The 15,075-nt window shown below is 54.4% G+C and overlaps 1 protein-coding gene across 1 annotated transcript; it reads left to right on the top strand.

Moving 5' to 3' along the window:
- The first annotated feature begins 13,683 nt into the window (after positions 1–13,683).
- NXT1 (nuclear transport factor 2 like export factor 1) lies at positions 13,684–14,328 on the top strand. The gene has a single exon (XM_007457681.1). The coding sequence runs from the start codon at positions 13,746–13,748 to the stop codon at positions 14,166–14,168; it is 423 nt and encodes a 140-aa protein (XP_007457743.1). The 5' UTR covers positions 13,684–13,745; the 3' UTR covers positions 14,169–14,328.
- Positions 14,329–15,075: the final 747 nt, after the last annotated feature.

Here is a 15,075-nt window from a genome sequence, read left to right as displayed (position 1 = left end):
AGCCTCTCTCCAGAAAGACAGTCAAGTGTGTGTCTTTTTCTGCTGCGTAACAAACCAAGCCAGTACTTTGTGGCTTAAAATAACAGTGCTTTGCTATTTCTCCCAATGTGTGGGCTTACCTGCGAGGCTCCATCCAGCTGACACTGGACTGGTCGGCACGTGGTGCTGGCCGTCAGCCGGGGCAACTCAGCGTCCTTGACATGGCCTCTCTGGACCAGGTGTCCTCCCACCCTGGAGGCCTCAGGGCTCCAGGAGAGCAACAGCCAGAGCTGTCAGGGTCCTTGAGGCTCCTGGTCACGTCCTCCACGTTCTACCGGTCCAAGCAGATCACAGCGACCCAGATTGAGGGGACAGAGAAACAGGCCCCTACCTTGAGGTGGGGGGGAGCAGTGCCACATTCCAAAGGTGCGTGGACTCAAGGCGGCAACTCACCGAGATTCACTAGGCCCTCATCGTAACCACCTCTCTCGTGTCAAGCAGAGCACAGAGCACGTGTGGCGCTCTGCTGGAGGTTTATAGGAAGGGAGATGTCCCCAGAGAGGGTTCCAGTGCCCAGGGGATGGGCTGCTATACCTTGGAGGGGAGCCTGGCCCAATGTCAAAGCCACCCCTTGGCCCCGCGTCTCACAGGTGTGTTAGCGGCTCCTTCAAACTCCTGAGCAAAGGGCCAGAGGGGCACCTCCCGTGACTTCGCCGAAGACTCCATAGCTCAGAAGTGCGCTTGCAAACACATTGGTCCAGGAGACTCGGCCCAGCCAGGGGGTGTCAGCCCCCTGCCCAGTGAACGGGTCTATGAGAAAGCGTGCTTTCCTGGCCTGGCTCTGGGGTGAAGGTCAGATCATTCCCTGCTATTCGCGGGGAGAATGGGGCCAGCCCAGGTGCCTGCGGACCCTGGCTGATCCGCTCAAACACGCTGTTCTTGACGCGCCAAAGTCTCCTACCTCTGCAGATTGTTCTCTGGAGTGAGCGTTTTCACACCCTGGTTCCAGGCTCGGTCTACGGGGGAAATTGCTCAAGACTCTTGAGCAAACTTGCAGAAGAGCCAGAGGTCTGACCAGCACAGACTCGCCCCTCCGGACAACTCGTGCCACCTGGTGAGGATGTGAGAAGCAGCAACCATCGCCACCTCTGAGCCCCAACCAGACAGTTCTACAGGGTCGGGGGCCTCGCCCCGCTTCCCAGGCAGGCCCGCCAAAGCCCACAGCACCCTGCGAGTCACAGACGGACTCCTCATTCACCACGGTTCCCCGGCCGGACCTCCGCGCCTCCAGCCCCAGGTCCCACGCCAGCCGAGCCTGCTGCTGCATGTCGGCACATCCAACCCCATGCACCCCCACCCCCTCCAGGGCCCTCCCTGCCACTGGAAACAGTCAGGGGTCTGGTTTGCAAGCAACGGAATCTGAAGCCGGACAAATTAGGCAAAAGGGGAAATTTCGTGGAAGGCTACCAGAGCTCAAGGAACAGATGTGAAGCGGAGAAAGGTGGTCTCATGTGCTACTCTCAGGACCACCTGGCGGCTGAGAGGCTCAGGGAAGCTTCCCAGTTAATGATCCCAGAACCGAGACCTGAGGATGAACCCGAGTGGCCTGCCCACTAGCCCTGCCCACTAGCGCCCCCAAACTGGACTTTGTAACAAGAGAAAACCGGCCTGCAGGCCTAAAAGTGACTTCGGTGGCCTAGTTTGCTCTCATTGGGGGATAGGGTGGACGGGGGTGCGGGGAAGAGCTCCCTTTGGGGTCAAGAGGTGGGGATTTTTGTCTGGGATGCCCGGGAATGACACCACGTAGCTCTGGGCCCCAGTTCCCTCCATGTAAGGGAGCAGCTCTTCCTGACAACTCTGAAGGTCCTGTCTTACGTCCTATTTGGCTGCAGAGAATCCAGGCTCTCCGAGATCTGATGTCACCTTTGTAGGATCACGGCCAGGTTTTGCAGAGCAGTCGTCACGGCAGCTCCTGTTTCCTGAGCATTTACAAAGCCTGGCTCCTGCCTAATGATCTCAACACTGAGGCTCTGAGTCCCCCAGCGATCATGAGCCAGCAGCCCCGGACTCCCTTAACCTGTCCCCAAAGACTCTGGGCTTCAAAGCTCTCAGGGTACCAACATACCAATGTGCCCAGTAGAAGGGCTCAAATACCCTGCAACACACACACAAACACACACATACACAGCAGACAGCCCCATGTGGCCCACAGGCCGTGGGGCACAGCATCTGCCCACTATGCCCCTCGTCCCCTCTGTGGCTATTCCTGGTCTCCTTCTGCTGTTCACAAACCACCTGCCACTCAGGAAGAGCCCTGGCCAGCACCCACAGTCCACTCCAGGCCTCCCACCCTATTTGGATGCCAGAGCAGCCCTGGGCGCCCGTGCTGTGAGGGGCCCCTCTCTCCAACCATATCCTACATGCAGTCACTTGGCCCCCGAAGCAGCTGGGACTTTGCCCACAGTCAGTACAGGTTCCTCTCTTGAGGAGCATCCCTGGCCTCTGGCTTTGCTCAAGCCCGTCCACGGCACTGAGTTCAGATGCCATGCCCTTCTCTCTCAGGGCCCCAGGCCCAATCCAATCCCCTCTTCCTCCACTGGTAGAAAAACCAAAGCCCCAGGCAGAATGGTTACGTGATATGCTGGGTCCAGTGCAGGCTGAAAACCCGGGGTCCCCTGCTCAGAAGTTGTTAAGATTCCAAGACACAACCGCAAAGCATGGAACCAAGCTTGGGGCCCTTCTGAGCACAGGGCCCTGTGTGACGGCCCAGTTCACACACCAGGAAGCTGACCGTAGCCCCAGCACCTGGATGGGCGTTCACTGGCGGTGAAGAGGCCACCCGGGCAATGTTGGGTGCCACCCAGATGGGGAAACCAAGGCCCTACCTGTCTGTGCACCTGCCTGCTTTCTTCCACTCACCCCTCAAAAGTGCTCAGGAAGTAGACTTGACAGCTGAAGGAGGGAGGAGTCAACAGACAAAGAATCAGAACTGGGGCTGGGCTTCTCCGGCTCCTTGTGTGTTTCCACTCTTCCCAATGCAAAGCCGCATTGCGGGCATTGTTTTCCCCAAGGAAAATGTTCCATGCTTATCATATAACGAGGTTGGAGGCTCCCTCCTCTCTTAGCCTTACCAGGAGCTCGGGCCCCACCCTCTCGACTGACCTTCCCAAAATATTTTGCGAGTGTCCTCGGGTTCCCAGACCTTGCTGTGCTCGCTGGATGCCGGACAGGCCTTGGGCAGGTCTGGAGCAGAGCAGGCTGTCGGGGGCCAGGCCCTGCCTGCAAATGATGACCTAAAGCAAACCTGCATGTCTGTCCCTGCACCCCACCTGAATGGTGTCTCTGGATGGCCCGTGACATCCCTACAGTGTTTCTGCTTGTGTTCCGAGCCCAGCGTGAAAACCCACTCACATCACCTGCCCAAACCTCCCTGGGAAGCCGCGAAAGCCCATCGCACGGGCGCCTGGCAGGGGCCACTCACAGTGGGCTTGTTGTGCAAACTGCTTGTATCTGAACTCACTCCACTCCCAACCTCTCCTCTCCTTCGACTGCCCCATTCCTATAAACGCACGACTCGTAAGCTAACAGCGAGGGGGAGGATGGAACCAAAGGAGATGCTTTATATTTTATATAAATTATAAATTTATTTAAATGTAAATAATATTCATATATTATTCAACCATATAAAAAGAAGGATATCCTGCCATTTTCCACAACATGGCTGAACGCTGTCAGGCAAAGACCAATACCGTATAATGCCACTTATATATGGAATTTCAAAAAGCCAAACTCACCTCTGTGGGAATAGAATCTAAAAAAGAGTGGATATATGGGTACGGATGACTGATTCACTTTGCTGTACAGCAGAAACTAACACAACATTGTAAAGCAACTCTACTCCAATAAACATTAATTAAAAATAAATAAAATAAAAGAATTCAAAGACTTTTTAAAGAAAAATAGATAAATAAATAAAAAGCCAAACTCACTGAAACAGAGAGTGAATGATGATGAACCAGAGGTTGGAGATGGGGCAGGGATGGGGAGATGCTGGTCTAGGGCACCAGTTTCCAGTTTGGATAAGTTCTGGGGATCTAATGTACAGCGTGGCGACTGTAGTTAATACTGTGTTGTGCACTTGAAAGTTGCTAAGAGAGTAGCTCTTAAGTGGTGTCAGCCATCCCTCTACAACTGGGAGAAATAGATTTCTGTTGTTTAAGTCCATCCAGTCCATGGTACTTTGTTACAGCGGCCAAGCTGACTGGTACCTCACCCTCCCAGCCTGCGTTTCCTCCTCTGTAACGTGGAAATAATCATGAAACCTCCCTCACAGAATTGTTGCGGAGCTTTCTGGATAAAGCCATACACAGATGGTAGTAGTTATTCTTTGGAACAGTAAAAACAGCTTCTCACTCAGAATCTTGAAAAACAGTTTTCGGTAAGGAGCATCCGTTTGCCTCCCCCCCTACCCCTCCCACCTCCCCCTCACAAAATCTCTGCAATTTGGGAGCTGCTGCCAGTCATGACCCTGACAGTGAGTGATGATAAGTTTGCAATCCTTCTGCACAGCTCTTTAAAGCAAAGCATCATCTGATCTGACTTCCAAATTGCAAGGTTCATTCCTAAGCAACAAGCACAGGTTTCAAGAAAAACTGACGAGAACAGAGAGAATCCCGGGCTGTGGGAAGATCTCTGGCGCAGGACTTGTGCCGGTGACAATAAACTGTGGCCCAGTGTGCAGGCCACTGTCTACCATCAGGCCCTCCCTTGGGGACACCTTTTCCTCCTTCTCCCGGAGGCAGCGGACCCCGGCCCTGGTGGACCATTTGCTTGATCTCACCTCATGGGACCGGCTCTGCAGCTCCAGGAGAGCACAGGGCATCCGCTTTCCCAAAGGCTCCCAACACTCCCTCCCCGTAAAGAAAAACGCAAAGCCCCTCGGCACACACACTGCCAAGCCACAAGAGATAGTCTTGGGCTTTGCCACATTTTCCTGGGTTTGATCTGGGAAAAACAGAGCTGCTTTGTCCTTGCAGCCCTGGAGCAGCTGAGGTGAGCAGACGTGCATGCAGAAGCTCTTTCCAAAGTCTGGACCACACTCTTGTGGCCATTGCTTGAATAGCAGCTCAGAATCCAAGGGCAGGAAAGTTCAGACAGCGTCAAAGCTGGGGAAACCACGCACATAGTCAGGTCTGAACTAACAGCCAGAGGAATGGAAAGTAATGCCCGATTTAAGATGCTAAAATCACAAGAATCCCAGGTGTGGGCTGCAGGGTTACTTCCACAGCAGAATCTAGGAAGCCTCTGCTTCAAGGGGCTTTTCTCCCAGCCTTTACCCTGCAGCCCCTCGGAGCTCCATCCCTGGGCACTGTCCTCTGGTCAGGGCGGTGGTTCTCCCTGTGGTCCTGGACCAGCATTGGCGGCTCCAGCAAGCCCTGGGACTTAGTTAGAAATGCAACCCCAGGCCTCACTCCGTCCTCCTGAGGCAGAAACCAGAGGCAAAGGCTCCAGCCTCTGTGAGTTAACAAGCCCTCCAGAGGGTCCTGATGCTTGTGGTCTGTTAGGTATGTTTGGGTTTATTTCTGTTTATTGCTGTTGCTGCAACATACCTGCTAGCCAAGGTACTGACCCGGCAAGGTGCCCGGAGGACCCCCTGGAGACTCCCCAGGACATCTTATGTTGAGACAGTCTTGTCTTCTCTCTCACTGCTGAGGCTGGGTTCCCCCAGCAGTGACCCCAACAATCATTCCCGTGCGAGTGGGACAATGGGGAGGTGGCCACAGGACGCACATGCTGGGCATGGGAAGGTTGAGGGCAGGCCGGCTCCAAGGGCAACTGGGGACGGTGTGGGCATCCTCAGAGATGTCCCTCCCGGGGCTCAGGAGCTGGGCTATCTATCCTCCAGCCCCCATCTGTCACTGTTGAGGGAAGCTCTGGGGTGTTGACCCCCTGCGTGTCCTGCTCCGCCCTGGGTGAGGCTGGAGTCTGTGGCCAGAGGACCCTCATCCAGGAAGGAGAGCATGGAGACCCCTACTGTCGGCCCTACGCAGGTTCCCCGGGCTGCCAGGGGGAAGGAAAGTTCTAAGACTCTGGTTCCTTATTCATTTCCTCGGCATTGGTCCAGTCTTCCCTGGACACCTCGGCCTCTCCAGGTGGAGTGCTACCTCTCTAGACACACGTCTCCACGGACTCTGGGCCATGCTGTGGGTGTGGGTGTGAAGTGGGGCCCCAGGGGACAGGCAGTTTTACGAGGCCACCTCTCCCCGAGGACCTCACGCTGATGGTCAGCTCACTGAATGCAGGGGCCAGGAAACGCTCTGCTCTTCCCAGGGTGGTCAGTTTGGAGCAGTCATGGCTTAAGGAGGGACACAGCGCACTTGGCTGGGTGTCTGGGGGCGATAACACTGGCACCAGTCACCTCACAGGTCCACCCCGTGCCCGCAAGGGGTGGCCTGTGAAGGACACCGGGCATGGGGGTCCCCACCCCTTACAACGCCTGCCTTAGACCATGGTACCAGGAAATGACGCCCTCCCCTCAGCCCTTGACCCTCAGGAGTTGGGTGCAGACACCTCAGCTCTATCCCCCTCTCTGGCCTCCAGGTGGGATTGTTACCTGAAAAACTGGGTCCACCTCTTGGTGGGTATCAGGCCAAAAGACACAACCAAGCCAAAGAGCGGGAGAAAGGGGGATGTATTACTTGCAGAAAGTAAAGAGAACACAGAAGATCTTTCCCAAAGGAGTGTCTCCCCAGCAGCAAGACTGGGGAAGTGTTAAGCTAAGGGTATATGCATGTTCATGAAGGGGCTTGGGCAGGAGACCTCAGCATAGAATTAGGGCAAAGGTGGACAGACTCCAAGCTTTAGTTGATTGAAGTCACAAGGGTCCGAAAAGGTCAACATTATCATCCCTGAGCTTCACTGAAGTGGGGGTCTTCACAACTGGCGTCCGACAGTTCAACACAATTCTATCTACCTGGAGATGGTGTGGGATCCCCCAGGCTGAGGGCTCAGTCCCACAAGATCCCCCCACTTCAGATGCCAGTCACAAGTCCAGGTCGTCACCTGGGCTTCTGGCCAACTGGCTGGAGATCAGAGGTTCCCACGACCCCCTCGTCAGGTTAGATTCACTGGAGCGGCTCACAGAACTCAGGGAAGCAGTTTACTTACTAGATCACGGGTTTGTTATAAAAGGTTGTAACTCAGGAACAGTCAGATGGAAGAGATGCACAGGGCATGGTGTGGAGAAAGGGCGTGGAGTTTCTATGCCCCCTCCAGGCTCATCACCCTCCCAGCCTCCTCCTTCTGGGTGTTCTTCAACGCAGAAGCTCTCAGAACCCCGTCCTTTTGGGTTGTTTTTTTAAAAAATAATTAATTTAATTAATTAATTTTTACACGGTAGGTTCCTGTTAGTTATCTATTTTATACATATTAGTGTATATATGTCAATCCCAATCTCCCAATTCATCCCACCACCACCACCACCCCCTTCCCCCCTTGGTGTCCATACGTTTGTTCTCTACATCTGTGTCTCTATTTCTGCCCTGCAAACCGGTTCATCTGTACCATTTTTCTAGGTTCCACGTACATGCGTTACCTTTTGGGTTTTTATGGAGGCTGTACACAGGTACAATTGGTTAATCTTTGGTCATTGGTGATTGAACTCAACCTCCAAGCCCCTCACCTCCTCAGAGATCCAGGCATGGGTCTGAAAGTTCTACCCTTTAATCCTCCTCTCATCACCCAGTTGGTTCTTCTGCAAACCAGCCCCACCCTTAGGTGTAGTCCCCAAAGTCACCTCATTAACACAACAAAAGACAACTTTATTGCTCTTACCACTTAGGAAATTCCAAGGGTTTTCGGAGTTCTATGGCAGGAAGGGGATGAAGACCAAATCTGTGCCTTTTACTGTTAAGTCACAGTATCATACCCGCCCTGTCTCAATGGCCCTCTTCTACAGTGGTGCTCCCACACCTCCCAAATCTACAGTCTGCACTGAATCCCTGCTCTGGATCTGCCACACGCCAGCAATTCATACGCAACATTCAGCGATGCTGCCAAGAAGCAGAGAAATCAGATGGCCCTGAGAGTTCAGTCAGCAAGGCACTGACTGGAGCAGACAGGGGCCACATCATCCTTAAGAGAAACGAGGCTCGGGCCAGCCCGGCTATGATCTATCAGCCAAGTGGGAAACACTGAAGCAGGGTGGGAAAGCTCACAGGGCAGATGTGGGTGGTGCTGCTGGAAGGAGCTGTGCTCATGGGACTCTGTCTGGTCCCCCTGGGGACACTTTCCCTGCTGGGAACGCAGACCCTTGGGATCATATTGTCCACTGCCTCTCCTTGTTCTGGTCACTGCTCCAGAGCCGGCGCACCCCACCCACACCATCCACATTGCTGTGGCTCCCACCTCCCCTGCTCACATAAGAACGTGCTAGTCTCAAAGCGGGGAGGGGTGTTCCAGCCCCTGGGACCCTGGCTCTGGCTGCAGATGAACAAACCTCCCTCTCAGGGCTTGATTTTAGAGATGAGGAGGGAGCCGTGCAAGCAATTCCTCGAGGCCGTGTCCCAGTGGAAGACCTGGTGGGGTCTTCAGGGTCCCTTTAACAGCAAGTGGCCCACCCAGGTCATACAGGTGTAAGTTAAAAAGGGAGATCCTGGGCTGGAGGCTCTCCTGGGGCCTCAGGACATGGCCTCAGCGGGGCTCCGAGGGTGCTGCACAACAGACCACAGGAGCCTCGGTGCATAACCAGGCAACGACCATTTATTTGCTCGGGAATCTGAGATCCATCGAGGCAGGGCTTGGCAGGGAGGCTCATTTCTGCCCTGAGCCACACCAGCACTGGCAGCCTGACCAGGACTGGAGGGTCTGTTTCCAAGGCAGCCCCCTGCCCCACTGCTGGCTATTGGGGAAGCTCAGCTGCTTCCTCTCTGGGGTGTGTGTACGTGCGTGTGTGAGTGTGTGTGAGTGTGTAGGTGTGTGCACCCGTGCCTCACTCCAGCTGCCCTTTTCCGTCCCTCCCTCTCTCTTGCTCACATCTCCCCTCTGGGCTCCGGCCACAGCTCAGCTCCTAAGCTAACGAGCCTCCATTCTCCCTGCCTTCCCAGAATCTCCCTAAAAGTCTCGTCCCACGTGACCTTCCAGACATGCAGCCCCAGCTCACCCTGGTCCAGCAGCAGCTCAGATGATTCCTCTAAGGCAGGGGAAAAAACAACACATGATTGCTTTGGAGGCAACGTGTTGGAGGGACAACTGCCGAGCCATCACTGTAGACCCCCGGAGATCAGCTCCAAGTCACACAGCCTCTCGCAGCAAACAGACGTCATCAGATCCTGTACCAGAGAACTACGCTGACAACTCGGAAAGCTCGGCCCTGTGTTTACAGACCCAAAGATCCCAGCCTGTCTTCAGAGCTGCCAGCAGCTCAGCGTGTCTGACCAGCTGTGTCCTTCCTCTCTGGAGAGACTCCACGAGGCAAATGGACCATTGGTTCCACAGCTGCTCAAACCAGGCTCATCTTTCAGAAGGCGCCCATGTGGTTTGGTGACAAATCCTACCAATTTGTCAGTACACTTGTCCCAAGTTTAAAAGCCAGGTGTTGGAAGGATTGCTGGCAAATAAGGAAGCTGCTGTCGATGCAAAATGTCAAAATACACCAACGTTTCCTGGATGCTTGCTTTGTGCTCGGCCCTGGGCTAAGCGCTGACCACAGCCTCCTCCATTAGCTCCTCACATCAACCCGAGGAAATGATGGCATTACTATCCCTCTCTACAGGTGAGGCACTGAGCCTCAGGTAGGTTAACTCACTTGCACAATCACTCTGCTAGGACACTAATTAACTTACAAATACGTTTGTTTATGCCCAATTTTTAATAGTATTAAAAAATAAATGGAATTTACTGGCTCCTGAAATTAGAAAGTCTAAACTTCAGAGTTGATTTGGTTCCCAACAGTCATCAAACTCTTCATTTCTCCCCATCTCTCCGGTCTGTCTCATGGTACAAGGGCGCCCCCCTCAGCGTGGCAAGATGGCTGCAGCAGCACACATCACATGTCCAAAAGGAGAAAGACAAACATCATCTTTTCCAAAATCCCCTGGCAAACTCCTCTAGGCTCGGTGGCCCTAACCAGGCATCCCACCACTCCAGAATTGTGCCCTTGGAGCCAGCAGTGTCTCTAACCTCCCAAACTCAAGAACCACAGGGGGAGTAAAAAACAGGCTTGCTTCCAAGAGCAATGGATTAAATGTTAGAGAGGAGTCATCACAACTAGAATGTTGTGGAGCAATGAATTGAACCCAGCCCTGTCTGTTCATTCAAACAGTATTTATCGCGCCCTTGCTGTGGGTCAGGCACAATTTAGATGCTGGAGGCACAAATCTGAAAGCTTCCTGCCCTCCCATCCTCCCGCTGCTGGCTCTGCTGCCTCTCAGGCTTAAAGCCTTGTGTTTTCACCAGAACGTAGCGCTGGATTAATGTCCTCCTAACCAGCTTTTCTAGGACTGAAGTGGCTCTGTGACTTCAGGTTGTCATTTAATTTCTGTCTCTCGGCCTCCTCGTCTATAAAATCAGGAATAATGATACCTCCTCCGAAGCTATGAGAATGAAATGACAAGGGCTTACATGGGAAACATAAGGAAACTTAAAAGCAGTGCGACATCCAACCCAGTGGACATGCAGGTCAACTCTCATTTTCACTCTAGAGATTCGGAGTTTTGTACATTAAACTCCAATTTCACTGGCTGGGGCTTTGTAAAGTGTGAATACGGCTCCAAAGATGCGAGTTCAATTCACCTTTCTACTTAGCCTGCAACTTATTTGTTTATAATCCACACTTTTCATTGGGGGCGGAAGGGTCGCCTATATGGAAGAGCCCACCCGGTTTCTAAACTTGTCCTGAACACTGAGAGCAAGTTTTCCCTTAGGAAAGCAGACAAAGGTGCGCCCTAGCGTAGCCAAGTTGGGGGGAACAAACACACCCTGAAAACGCGGCGGCATCAATAAACTTCTCATGCCCAGCGGCTTTCGCGCAGCCGCGAGACAGCCTCGCCCCGAGAGTCGGGGACGGGACTTGCGAAGCTTCGTCCAATCAGAGGCCCCACCTAACGTCGGGCCGGAGTCTGTGACCCAGATTGACCAATGAAGACTCGAGCACGGATTTCCGTGGTCTTCTGGGAAAGCGTCTCTCCCGGAAGCCGTCTCGCCTCTGCCACACCTGGGCGGGGCTAGCCTGCGGTCCGCCGTCCCACTGGCTGGCACAGCTGCCCGTCACGGGGAGGAGGCGGAGGCCGGGCACTCGCGTCTGCGCGGACTCGGGGGCAGCGCGCGGGAACCTGCGGAGGCGCCGACCGGACCAGGCGGTTGCTGGGAGCAAGGGGTTCGTTGGAGGCGGCTCTTCCTGGGCCGCCTCGGGCGAGCAGCGGAGGAGCGCGGAGCCTCGGCGGGTCCGGCCCAAAAGTCCGTTGTGCCGCGGCCCGCGTGACCGGAGCCGCCCACGCCGAGCTGCGCCGACCCGGGTCGTTTCGCCCACGCCTACCCGGCTGACTGAGGCCCACGCTGTCCGGTGCTGACTAGGGCCGCCGCCCCGCTGTCACTCCCGCGCAGGTAGGTGCCCCACGCAGGTCGGTGCCCCCCACTCAGGTAGGTGACCCCCACCCAGCGCAGGTAGGTGCCCTCCGGGCAGGTAGGTAACCCCGTGCAGGTGAGTGCCCCCTGCTCCAGTAGGTGACCCCCGCGCAGATGGATGACCCCCGCGTAGGTAGGTGACCCCCGCAGGTAGGTGCCCCTGACTCAGTTAAGTGATCCCCTCCCAGCGCAGGTAGGTGATCTCTGCTCAGGTAGGTGACCCCTTGCAGGTAAGTGCCCCCTGCTCAAGTAGGTGACCCTCGCGTAGGTCGGTACTCCCCAGCGCAGGTAGGTGCCCCCCCCGCCCCCGCGTGGTGGGGATGCCGGCTGGTGCCGCAGCGGGTCTTGGGCCGGTCGCAGCCCCGCAGGAACGACCTCCCTCCCTGCGGACGCCCGGGCGGGCAGCTGGTTGAGCTGCGTTCGGGAGGCGGAGGCCCGAGGTGCTGGGGAATCGCGTGGACGCCGGTTGATGGGGAGTCCAGCGAGGGAGACGGGCCCGCAGGCGGAAATGACAAACTGGCTGTCCCGGAACCTTGAGCCCCAGACTGGACCCCAGAAGGGCAGGAGCCAGTGAGAGGACCGCGTCGTCCCGGCAACAAGTTCTTGTAGTGACAGATCAGGGGTGTGACCTCCATCCACACGTAAGTTTTCTTTTCTCATTAGCGAAGTTGTTACAGTAACACCCTCATCCGTTCTCGGTGACAATTAAAGGACGTGGTGTACGAATGTAAAGCACTAGGAAATAGGAGCTTGGAGTGAGTGTTTGCGAGGCTGGACTTGAGGTCCCCGAGGGAGTGGCAGGACCCCGCATCAGCGCTCGGCACCCAGCGCTGCTTTTTAGGTGGGAGCTCCCGCCCAGCCTGGCTGGTTCTCTCCTGGAGGCTCAGGCCTACACCTTCCTCCACCCTTAATAGTGCCTGACTCCTTCCCAACCCTGCCTGGGATCTTTTATCTCTTTCATTAGATGATTTTTTTTTTTTTTAAGTTTGTTGAAATTTAAAAAAATATTCGGTATTTAAGTTTGTAAATCTAAACCCATCCACTATTTTAGTAATGTTGTCCTCTGTTGGATTTTTGTTTAGTGAAATATTTTAATCGTGCAAAAATGAATACAGCTGTAATAGTTGTACCATACCCTGAAAAAAGGTCATAATAATTTTTCCTTGTGCTTTTGGACCTGTTTTTAAGGAAATGTGACATTTCCCCTACAGTTGAAATTCTAACTTGCTGCCACCACCCCGCACCCCATAGAATTTCTTCCATCTGGCCAGTCTTTCCTCGGCTCACGGGGCTCCCCTGCGTTCCCAGGAGCTCGGCACCGGCTTAGCTTCTCATTCCAGTCAGCACCAGCTTAGCTTCTTAGAGCCCGTCATGAGGGCTGTAGTCACCATGTTGGTCCCATCCTGTCCTCGTGGCATTTGTTCTCTTACCCTCTTAGGAAACCTGCCTCCTCCCTCACAGACCCTGTAGGTGAGCTGAGGATAAACTGATTGGCCTTTGTTGGGCCACTGTTCCCTTCCTCAGGGTGCAGCGTCTTTACCCGCTTCTCTAATTTTTTTTCTTTTTTTTTTTTTTTGCCGCACCGCGCGGCATGTGGGATTTTAGTTCCCCGACCAGGGATTGAACCTGTGCCCCCTGCAGTGGAAGCTTGGAGCCCTAACCGCTGGACCTCCAGGAAAGTCCCTTTACCCGCTTCTCTAGGGCAGTCACAGCTGTTCCATGCTTCCAGGAAAAAGCGGCCTTCCACTATCAGTTGTACTACAGCTTATAAAACGAAACACGTTAAAATTTATAGTAATTGCTACCACTGCGGACCATGCAGGTCTTAGACTTTTTAACTAAGCACGTGGTGTACACGGCTTCTTTTCATCCAACACTGCAGTTATGCACAGCTGGGGATGGTCCCGTTTAAAGTGAGTGAACTGAGGCCTAGTCAGACCAGGCGTCAGCAACAGTGTGTGCCTAGAATCATCTCTCCACCATGTGTAGTTGTTCTGCCACCACCAGAGGAGGAGGATATTCATTTGTCCGGCAGGATGGGCAGTGGCATTCACACAGGGTCTCTTTCACCTTCCTGCCCCACAGCCCGGCTCCCCCAGGTACAGGAAGCACCTGGGTGGAGGCCTTCCTCAGCAGGGCCAGAGATGGCGTCTGTGGACTTCAAGACCTACGTGGACCAGGCCTGCCGTGCCGCTGAGGAGTTCGTGAACGTGTACTACACCACCATGGACAAGAGGCGGCGGCTGCTGTCCCGCCTGTACATGGGCACGGCCACCTTGGTGTGGAACGGCAACGCCGTTTCGGGACAAGAATCCTTGAGTGAGTTTTTTGAGATGCTGCCTTCCAGTGAGTTCCAAATCAACGTGGTAGACTGCCAGCCCGTTCACGATGAAGCCACCCCGAGCCAGACCACGGTCCTTGTGGTGATCTGTGGGACAGTGAAGTTTGAGGGCAACAAACAGCGGGACTTCAACCAGAACTTCATCCTGACAGCCCAGGCCTCGCCCAGCAACACGGTGTGGAAGATTGCCAGCGACTGCTTCCGGTTCCAGGACTGGGCCTGCTAGTGGCGTGGGGAGACACCCCCAGACTGATCCCTGTGCTCCCTCGAGTCCCAGGGGCGCTTTTCTCGGCATACACTTGTCATAGCTGCCTTTTCAAAGTAGTAAAATTCTCTATTTTTCTACTTGCCCAGTAGAGACCCTGTCTCTGGAAATTCTGACGAATAAAACGATAATGTGAACATTGCTGCTTTTCCCCTCACCTGATGTGTTTGGTAGGTTTTGGGGAGGGGGAGCAAGAGAAGGAGGGCTGAAGGCAACAAGCTCAGCAGAAGGCACTGCAGAGGCTGAGGTCCAGGGCCGAGCACCTGCCCCAGGCACAGGTGTACGGGAGCCGGCCTCACAGCCTGCGCACACAGGAATCCGTTGGGACACTTTGAAAAATCACCAGGCTGCACATCCCGGACCAACTACTTGTGAATATCTGAGGGTGGGGCTGGCGTTGGCATTTTACAAAAACAACCTAGCTGTCCATTAAGACACTTTAGAGCACATCAGAATCCCCTAAAGAGGTGCTGGGCCCTCCCTTAGCACCTGCGCTGGGAGTTACCTGGATGAGAACAGGTGAGATACCTGGAGTTAGCTAGTAATTGCTTGTAAGTGAAGCAGCTACGTTGGCTGCTCCCTTCCCAGGAGAAGGAGGCGAACTGCTTTTAGCGGAAGTACTGAGCTGGGGCCGGGGGCCATCAGAACTGGATGCTGGTTTTATTGACCCTGAGGACCAACCCTAACTGCATTTCTCCAAAGTAAAGAAAGAGAAGAAAATCAGAAGTTTCCATCTCCTTTGATTAATAGATGAGATCTTGTGGACACGTGGCTTCCCCAGGTAAATCTGTGACAAAAGGTTGGGCTAGGGGTGTGGGTTAGGATTAGGAATGGGGGAATTTGATGTGTAGGCTGCACAGGTAGCAGG

Source organism: Lipotes vexillifer, unplaced genomic scaffold (genome assembly GCF_000442215.2).
Source record: "Lipotes vexillifer unplaced genomic scaffold, Lipotes_vexillifer_v1.1 scaffold2532, whole genome shotgun sequence".
NCBI classification, from domain to species: Eukaryota; Metazoa; Chordata; class Mammalia; order Artiodactyla; family Lipotidae; genus Lipotes; species Lipotes vexillifer.
The sequence above is the reverse complement of the archived record's forward strand: the minus strand, read 5'-3'. Positions and strand labels throughout refer to the sequence as shown.

Bases quoted from the DNA above. Each gene is read 5' to 3' on its own strand.
- NXT1 (XM_007457681.1), top strand. From the start codon at position 13,746: ATGGCGTCTGTGGACTTCAAGACCTACGTGGACCAGGCCTGCCGTGCC.